General features: G+C 41.1%; 2 protein-coding genes across 2 annotated transcripts; both read left to right on the forward strand.

Annotated features, from left to right (window-relative positions):
• Positions 1–573: 573 nt before the first annotated feature.
• Positions 574–3,487, forward strand: emp3b (epithelial membrane protein 3b (MAM blood group)). Its single transcript, XM_068733215.1, has 5 exons — positions 574–658; positions 1,749–1,836; positions 1,938–2,040; positions 2,148–2,288; positions 2,799–3,487. Exons 2-5 carry the CDS (start codon positions 1,759–1,761, stop codon positions 2,972–2,974), a joined length of 498 nt encoding a protein of 165 aa, XP_068589316.1. The 5' UTR covers positions 574–658; positions 1,749–1,758; the 3' UTR covers positions 2,975–3,487.
• A 292-nt stretch (positions 3,488–3,779) lies between these two features.
• zmynd12 (zinc finger, MYND-type containing 12) lies at positions 3,780–9,685 on the forward strand. The gene is made up of 8 exons (XM_068733419.1): positions 3,780–3,937; positions 5,444–5,567; positions 6,405–6,576; positions 6,672–6,835; positions 7,039–7,161; positions 7,264–7,357; positions 7,938–8,083; positions 9,336–9,685. Exons 1-8 carry the CDS (start codon positions 3,801–3,803, stop codon positions 9,465–9,467), a joined length of 1,092 nt encoding a protein of 363 aa, XP_068589520.1. The 5' UTR covers positions 3,780–3,800; the 3' UTR covers positions 9,468–9,685.
• Positions 9,686–9,893: the final 208 nt, after the last annotated feature.

Genomic DNA, 9,893 nt, shown 5'->3' on the forward strand with positions numbered 1-9,893 from the left:
TGGCATTCACATAAACATAAACATTTTCAAGTACATCCATCTTACTCTTTCCCTTTTTAACGTAGATGCAAATGCATAATTGGTGTTTTGAAACTTCATGATTTGTTGTTTTGCTGTGGCCTCCACTGATCTTACTACATGAACTAAGGCATGTGTACATGGTCTCCCCCACTCAGATGTTTGCTGTGTGACCAGTGCACTCTCAATACTCATTATGTTCTGGTTTAGAAATTTGTTATGTTGCAGCTGTGTGTTTATTTTTCATATTTGCCCCAACAAGACTGGAATCATGAATGGATGTGACATGGTAGAATTATCATCATGCCGAAAAGCATTCCAAGTGGACTGTTTACACAGGAGGGATTTTCATGTGGTTTTGTGTGCGTCCACTGCCTATGGGTGGGTCTCTTTTGAGGCTTTTTTGGAGGGTGATGTTGTGCCAAGCGATTACAACGCACAGCAAAAGAGAGCTCTGTTCTGCACAGAGGAAATGGGCGTGCTCCTTGGAAAGTTTGGATGGAGTGACTGTAAAAATAAGGGGGTGTGGTATGGCTGGAAAGGAGAGGACCACCAAGAGGGACAGAACGTTTAGTGGAGTGGTGAAGCTGCTTCTACGCAGCTCCTGAGACCTGATTCACAGAGACAAGCAATACACAGAGTAAGTAGACAAATGCTTGCGTTTTCATATGATTTCAGTTCATAGCGTGTTAAATCATGGTTCCAGTTGATTTTAAAACAAAGATTTCGTTATAGTGATTCTTCACGTCTTATAAGAACACAAGTTTTAAAAGTAACCGGAAGCAAAATAAATCATGCCGTCAAAAGACACATGTTTTTATTATCACACATTTTGTGTGCCATTGCTTATTTTGATAATTCTGCCACTGAAAAAAGTATGTTACTTATTGTATCGGTGTCATTGGTGTATTTTATTTGATTCTTGCACTAACATTTTTTTCATAACCATTGGTTTTGTTTTTAACCTATTTTCACATAATGTTTACCTTTCATTGACTTTCATGTGATGGATGAAATCTAGTGTAATGACATAATGTTACAGTGTTGTGACTCCATCACCCAACCCCAAATGGACCTCTCCTACAGATAAAAATCTCAAAGACAATATTTGTCTTTCATTTCCCTGTCTTTTTCTCTCTCGCTGCATGTCTCCTTATTGTGAACTGAAATTATTGTCACGACAGCTTTAATAGCCTCTGAAGCGTTTGCTTGTGCTCTAGGCTTACTACTGTATAGGTGCAAATGCCAAAAAGCTTTGTGAAATCATAGGCTTTCCTCAAACTATAATTCCCTGCTTTAATGAAATCCAAAAGTAAGTTAAATTACAGACAGTATACCCTATACGCAATTACAAAAACAGCCATTCAGAAGGGTAGAGAGATTAATTGGGTAAATATTTTGGTGCCGTTTAGATTTCAATAGGCTCTCCCAGGTTCTCTGTGGTTTGCTGTGTGATGGCGACACACAGCCCAGTCAAAGAGGAGTTTCAGAAATAACTCATAACTCTGTTTTGAAGCGTGGTCTTACGCAACAGAGTATGCTCTGTTCAGCTACTCAGATTTTCCCTTTTTTTTTTCCAAGGCAAAACAAGAAAGTTCCCCAACACTGATTTTCACTGTGGAACCTACAAACACGTTAAATTGGTTGCACGCTATTTCCTTGCTAACAGTTACGTTGGATGCAGTTGCTCAGGAAGCCTATATTTAAACAGTTTTGTTTGTTTTTGGCAGGGGGTTGAAAATGGCGTACCTGCTTATGTTTGTGACCCTGCTGCATCTCATCACACTGGCAATTCTCTTCATTGCAACTATGGAGAAGGTAGTAGTCATATTTAGGATGGCAAACAATCATGCCCAACATATTCAGCTGTATGTGCAACCTATCCAGCTGTATCTATCATGTCTAATCTCTCTTTAAAGTCCTGGTGGGTGTGGGATGGCATGGAGAACTCCGACCTATGGTACAACTGTAGATTTGACAACTTCACAGGAACCTGGTTGTGTGCATCCTCCAAAGAAACTGGTAAGCAACAGTCTTTTTCATCACCTTTACACATGAACATTTCCCTCCAAAAGGTAGAATCTGAGAATCTGAGTTTTTTAGATGTCTGAAAGTTTTCTTTTTCTCAGAGTGGCTTAAGGCAGTGCAGGTCCTGATGGTTCTCTCAGTGGTCTTCTCCTCCGTCTCCTTCTTGGTGTTCCTGGGTCAACTGTTCACTATGTCTAAGGGTGGACTGTTCTACTTCACTGGGCTGTGTCAAGTCTTTGCAGGTAACAGTGGAGTGAAACAATGTCCCCCGACATGTCTCATTATCATGATACTGTTTGAAAAGGCTAATATTTGGTCTGACAAATCTACTAAATAAGCTATACATTTTGACCCTCTAAATTTTAGGTTTAGGTTAATATATATATTGGTCTAATCCTTAAGTACAGTGGCTGTGCCTTTAAATTACTCTTAGTGATGGCTAAATTGGTACAAACCTGTGTAATGTGGTGGATGAGGTATACATCTGATTTGTATACGTCTCTCATTTTTAAGTCTATATTGAATGAGTCACGCAAACACCTACACAGATTTTGCATTGCTTGCAGATATTAGCGTTTCTGTGACACTGCCGGAAGTAAAAGTTAGTATGTTGTGATGTATTCATGTTGTTTTGCCCAAAATCTACAGGTGGGCAGGGGGTGGTTGTTGCATTACATTAATTACATTAATCAATAGGTAACAAAATGAAGCAGGTTAACTAAAACAAAAATCTTGGCTCTTTTTTTTTCTAGGGTTGACTGCCTTTTCTGCAGCTCTCATTTACACATTACACAATAAGGAAATCCTTCAGGACTCCAGAGAACTGACATCTGGACACTTTGGCTACTGCTTCATCCTGGCCTGGGTGTGTGTCCCCTTGTTGCTGTGTAGCGGGGTCATCTACATACACTTGCGTAAGAAAGAGTGACCAGAAAAGGGATAACAAAAACATTTTTTTGTTGTTTTAATGGGGAAAATATTTTCTGATTAACATTTCTTGTTAATCAGAAATGTTTTTGTTTGTTTTAGTCACAAATGCCTATACTATGGTCATTGCTCAGGCTTTGGTTAATCTGATCATGTTTTTATGGCCTACATGTATTTTTGCCTTCAAACATTGAATCCTTAATATCAATCCAATATATAATGCTCCCCTTCTTTTTTTTTTTTTACTATAAGAGGTTTTGTTGTCCACTGTTGACCTGTGTTGACCAAGGAAAGTAAATACCAAAGCAGTGTTATGTATTTTTAAATAGTGTTGTAGGTCTTATTAGGCATTTGAATTACTTTTAATTTCACCTAGCCTGTAGAGAAAGCTGAAAATGTGTATATTTTTTTTACCTAAAGCTGATATTAAGAATATATTCAGTAGTTGTTTGAAATAAATATCACACAAAGAAAGAAAGTTCTCTATTGTTATTATCTACAGCACCCGTTTTCATTTTTGATAATACATTAAATAAAATACACATTTGACACTAAATAAAGCTGTAAATTCGACATTATTTGATCATATTAAGAGCATATATCCTACATTATTTAGACCATGTACTATAGTGTTTATTGTGTGTGCGTGTGTATATGTGTGTGCGTGCGTGCGTGTGTGTGTGTCTGCTGGAGAATATAGTTGTCGTAGCGACCGTAAACTTTGAGTTTCTCAACAACTGGCATTAGCTTCATCAGCTAGTTTGGTTGAAAAACTAGCATCACACTGGACGTGTGTTGACCCATTTTAAGCGGGCTATCTTGTGATAATGCAAGCTCAACCTCGTGTTTTGGGGACATCAGAGGTAGTTCCTCTTGCCTTACCCAAAGGAAAGGTAAAGTTGTGTGAACTGTGTCAAGGAGCAGCGCGCCTGCAATGCACCAGGTGTCGGGTCACCTTTTACTGGTAAGTTCGAGTCGTCTTAGACATGAAACGGTAGGGCTGTTCATGGCTGTCGGGACATTAATGTGTGAGAGCATACTCAAGATAACTCGTCTTGTATTCTTTTTTGTGTGAGCTTGTTCAAATTACGTCTGCGGTTCGGACGCTAGGTGGCAGTGTTCGCCATATTGTTTCACAGCACACACCATAAGAAAAACCATGCATGTAGCACGTTGGCGTGAAGAACGATCACGTGACTGTGACGTAAGGAGGGAGGGAGAGGAACAGCTGGAAATACAATCACCAAAACGGTTGTTTTTTGTTCATGTGACAGGAAGCCTTTGCTTGAATTAGTCCACCTCATCTTTTTTTTTTTTCAAATGAAGGTCAACAATACCGTTTGGCATAGGTGGACAACTCTTCAGAGTCAATTACAGATCATAAGATGGTGCTGGGTGAAACCCTTATTGGCACAATATGGAGAGTGAGGAGGAACACGTGGTGACGTCCCTCCCTGCAGGGATTTATGTGAAGGGATGATGCATTAAAGCCAGTCTCCTAAAAGGAGCTTACAGACACTTATTGTGCTTGCTTCCCTCTCTGCCTTTTAAAATTATTTACATGTCTTAGCACATTTCATGAGTTAGATTATGAACATTATAGCCTACATGACATTCAGCTATACCTCAGAACAAGGTATAAAGAGGAGAATACAGGAGTTTCCATGAGAACTGAAACAAATACTACAGTTTATAGCCTACATGTTGCTAGTTAAGAGACTTACTTACTGTGGCTCAAAATAAGACTGTAAAGCTATCATTTATTATTATGCAGAGAATTATATGCAAAGAAAGCTCAGCAGCGACAAGAAAGTAGAGTGTATAGTATAGTGACCCTGTGCACACCAGGTATATCAGTGTTGATGTGACGTGGCCGGATCACTGCCTGCTCGCTGTCTCTGTCTCAAGGCCAGAAACACAAATACACTGGTGCGAACACACATGCTCTTCAGTAGAAGAAGAAGGGGAAAAAAAGCAAGGAAAACCGCGACAGTTTCCACAGAAGTGTGCAGGAGAGGAGAGCCAGATGAACAAAATTACAGACCAGTTATGTAATGGCATACAATTTAGCATGCCCTCTGTGCACTCAGATGATATTTTCTAAATGGGATAGAGGCTCTGCTTTGGTTTGCTTTTTAATGTTAGCAAACCAACTGATATAAACTGTTTAGACACATTTCACTCAGTGCAAATTGCGGCAAAGTTGTTCAGATCATAGCATGGAGAACAGGTTATTTTTCAATAGCTCCATTCTGCCAACATCATCCTGCATTGTGCCCAGAGGGGAGATTTGGGGACTCTATTGATCCAAGGCGACAGAATTGAAAGAGGGAAACTGAGGCCATGAGCCCCTTGAGGCAAATTTGCGATATGACATTGAAGCTATTTGAATAATTTTACGGTAACTTGAGGGAGGGAGTCAGTTCGGGAATATAAACATGACCTGAAGTTGCACTTCTGTATTCCTCAGTAATGCAGAGCACCAGCAGGCTGACTGGGTGGGGATCCATGAGAGAATCTGTCCGTTGCTGGTTCCCATTCGCACCCCAAAAGTTCTCCAACAGGCTGGCCACAATGAGACAGAGCCAAATAAGGTGAGGATCTATGCTATGCATTGGGACCACATGCACACACAGACTTCTTGTTTCGAGTTTGAGTCTAGTTTACTAGAAAATGCAACGAATAACATGGAGTCTGGAAACTATCCTCAGGCCATTTTTAATTTTATTCCCAGAAGTCTGTTCACGATGTATTTTATCTTTTTGAATGGCCTAGTGTTTCGCTTCCAGGTTTTTTGTTTTAGCCGTCATCATTTCATAAGACCAAATCCAAACCCGGAGCATACAATGAAATGGTAGAATTAACTGTCTAACAACAACAGAACAGCATAGATTCTCACAATTTCCAACACAGCCTGTGTTATCGCTCAGGAAACAATAATGGTGAAACACAAGGACCTTTGCTATTATGAAGTAAGCTGAGTGAAAATGTCATAAAACACAGACTAGATAAGAGTAGAGGGATAACGAGGCTTCCTTACTGCACTCTACACTTTTTTAGTCTCAGTTCTTCCCTAGAGTCTTTTATTTGAGCAGGAGGTTGTCATGTGACTGACATAAGTGCAGGGAACTACTTAAAAACTGTTTGTTTTTTCTTTTCCTTTGAATAACTACCATAGAGAACAGCTGACAAAGTTATTTTTTTTCTTAAAGTTTAATTGAACAATGTTTTATCAAGGTTCCTTTCTGCTTCCTAGTCTGGTTTCCAGAGCGAGTTCCATCTTCAGTGATCAATGTTTGGATGTTACAATGGTGATACTCAAGCTTACATGGGATATTCCTGTGATCGCTGTCAGTAAAAAGAGTGGTTCACTCCTGCAAAATCAATGAAGGGTAAAAGCAACCTGACGAGTGCTTTGGTTCCCTGCTTAGGTGGAGCTGATTGAGATTTGCAGGTTGGTGGCTCAGAGCAAGCTGTCTGAGGGGAAACACCAGGAGGCTCTGCCGGCCGCCCAGTGCTGCCTGCGCTGCTCCAAAGACGTCCACGGCCCCAGTGCTGTCCAAATGGTCCCTGCCTACCTGCTACTGGCTGAGGCTAACATGGGTGAGGAAAGAGCACAGAAATGGTTAAATAGCTCAAATTGTCTCCTGTCTCCTTCCCCCTATATGATATTTAATGTGTGTATTTGTACTTTCCAGGTTTGGGTAATCTAGCCCAGGTAACAGAGCTCTTGGCACAGGCAGAGTGGGCGGTGTTGAAGAGCCCAGAGCACTCAGTCCACCACCGGCTGCACAGGAGCCTGGGCCGCCTCCACATAGCGACTGGAAACCTCGAAGCAGCTCTGTTCAACTTTGCAAATGACGTCTGTGTCATAAGTAACTCACTCACCAGAGTACATTAAGTATTGTCAACTGCTCAGTTACTTTGTATGCACTTTGTTCACCATATGAACTTGTCTCACAGCTTATTTTCAGAACAGCATAATAGTGTACATTGTTGATGTCTTAGGATGTACACCTGAGATACCTCCTAAAAAAGCTAATTTCTCTGATATTTCTTTCTCAGATATACTTTGCCAGTGAGGAATATGGTCTGGACAGCACAGTCGCCTGTGGCGGCTACTTTCTCATGGCTGGTGTGTTTGCCAAACAGGGGAAAATGCCCCTTGCTCGTTCCTTGTACTCTAAGGTAAAATAAGTCAGATGTGATGAGGCATCAGGCAATTTGACCAAATCTGTTTTTGTTTATGTGCTGCATGGTTTATCTTATATTGCTCATTTTGTACTGTAGGTGGCACAAACTTGGCACGGCCATTTGACCAAACTCCTCGAGACCCATGCACAAAATTACCAAGATCCTGACAGGGTGTTGGAGCCCTCTCATGGTTAGTCTTGTCATCAAACATGAACACTTTGAATATGATAAAGAACCACCAAAAAAATGTATACATTTAGGATTTGCCGCACTATTAAAACAGAAAGAATCAGAAAATTACATCACCAATCCATCATTTGCTCCACTCGCTAATCAGCAGGGATCTCCATTAGCGTATCACAAAAAAAAACAAGGTCAATAGTGCCTATATTTATCTGAGCTGTCTTGCTGTGCAATCCGAAAGCTAAACCCCAGATTTACACTAGCATGCTTAGGGCTGACCTGAGACCAGTGCTGACACATCTCTGGCTGTGCAGCATCCGCACCACTAGCCTCTATCGCAGCTGCTGCCCTACATATGATTCTAAGCCTGTTAGCTGCCGTGCAATTTCCAAGGCTTTCTGGGATGTTTACCGGGGAAAAGTGGATGTGGAAGCTTAAGCAAACTATACAGAAGACACAGACAACACCAGAATTTTATGTTGATCATCACTATTAAAATTAATTAGGTGTTTCAATCTTCAAATATACTACCCAGGGTAGTAAAACGAACATACGCATCTTTGTTTTTATCCCTGACTTTCAATCAGACGAAGGCCAGCGAGTTGAAGTGCACGATATGTTAAAATCCATGTTGGAGTTTGAGCAGAACTACTCCAGAAAAGACTCAGCTCAGCTTGCACTGGTGGCCCACTGCCTGGCCATGCTGTGGTTCCTCGGAGGAGACTCCCTAAAGGTGAGTCACTTGTCGAGGTGTGCAGGCACTAAAGGTTCGGTTTGACACAGTGACACAGTTCCACATTTCCCCTTCACGCACCTGCTTTGGCTGGCTGGACTCAAGATGGGATTATCTCTAACTGGTAAAGCCGTAAAGATGAGGTGGGAATTAGCGGAAGTTGATTTGACTGTCTCGATTCTCTGACGTCCTCCAGTCTCTGTAATGCCTCAGAGGCAAAACCGCTCCTCTTTAGCTGTGGGATGAATGAGCAGATCTCCAGTGTGTCACGCCAGTTTAGAGAATGTGAGAAATGGTGTGTGTGTGTGTGTGTCCATACCACTGATTCTACAGGACGTCCTGTATCAGTGGCGACTGCCACAGACTTAACACCTTGTTGAGGTCTTAGGTTCAGTGGGTCCTGGGCAGATGGGGGATTGAAGATTGGATCAGATCTGATGGCAAAGTGCAAGTAGCCTCACTCATAGAAACAGACGGGACACCAGAGCGGTAGACTACTATCAGTTTATGTGTTCTATTGTTTCACATTCATGTTTCTATCTGGTGGGTTGGTGGGTTGGTACAGCTGGATGAAATTTGAAGTTGAAGTTTTTTTTTAATTTCACCCACACCAGTTTCCAAAACTCTTTTAAAATGGTGACTTTTCAAAATGTTAAGCAACATAGGAAAGTTAGCAGTTACTTATAAACTGGCAGCTGTAGGAAGAAGGACAAAGGCTCACCAGGATGGAGTCGAAGTTACTAATCCTGAGGGCCTGATTGAACAGTATCTTTGATCTCCACATTGATTACATTTTGGCTTGCCTTCCTCAATATGGAGATCATTGTCAGCTATAACATTTGCTCAACCTCTGTGCCAGGCCACAAGTCTACTGTTCGGTCTAATTGTCTCTTTTTCCTTATTGAACTACAAAGTAAAAAAAAAAAAAAATGCACAGGAGTATTGGTATTCACGGCTGAGAGAGATCTGGGTGGATATAACACTAACACAAACACTTGAATGTTTGTCATGTTTCCATCTAAGCATGCATGGTTTTGTCAGCAGTATAAATCATGTTTTCTTGTATCCTAACTGTTATACAGTGTAACAACCTCCCACATCAGGTTGTCGGAGGGGTTAAGTGGGATAAGTCAAGCCGACCAGGTTGCAATCCAATTTTCAGTTATATTATTATATAAGTCAGCTTTACTCTCCCCGGAGAGTCTAACAGCTGCAGCTGCTGTGTTTGTTTCCATTTGTGTGTGTTTGCCAGGCACTGGGATTTGGCAGTACGGCCCTGCAGGCCAGCCAGCTGATACCGAACCATGACCTGACAGAACCTATCCAGGGCCTGCTGCAGCTGGTGCAGAGTCTACAGACAGAGCCACACACTAGTTCTGACTAGTCACAGTACTGGCCCGGCCGATCCCTCTGCTTACAGATGTGCTTCACCGAGACATCTGTTTAGGCCGACAATGATTCACCCGTTCAAATGTAGAGCTCAATGAATTAGAGACAAATAAAAGAGGACAGAGCTTTCTATGTAATGTAGGGTTTATCCAGATGTTGTGAATTGGTGTTGTAAGCGGATGATGAAAAAAATTGGGGGAAAGAAAATCACATTGGTGCTCAGTTACATATCTTTAATAAGCATGTGAAAACATTTTGATATTGAAGTGCTGATATAAAGAGGAGACTAATTTTCATTGGTTTTGAATAATGACTCATTTTTATTTGAATCTAAAAAAAAAGAAGAAGGATATATATTTACATCATTATGCACATTTGTAAATAACATGATTTCAGGATCATTTCGTAACACTGTCAGAAT

This window comes from Cebidichthys violaceus, unplaced genomic scaffold (assembly GCF_023349555.1).
Source record: "Cebidichthys violaceus isolate CVI_PGR_0920_01 unplaced genomic scaffold, fCebVio1.0.p SCAF_6, whole genome shotgun sequence".
NCBI lineage: Eukaryota > Metazoa > Chordata > Actinopteri > Perciformes > Stichaeidae > Cebidichthys > Cebidichthys violaceus.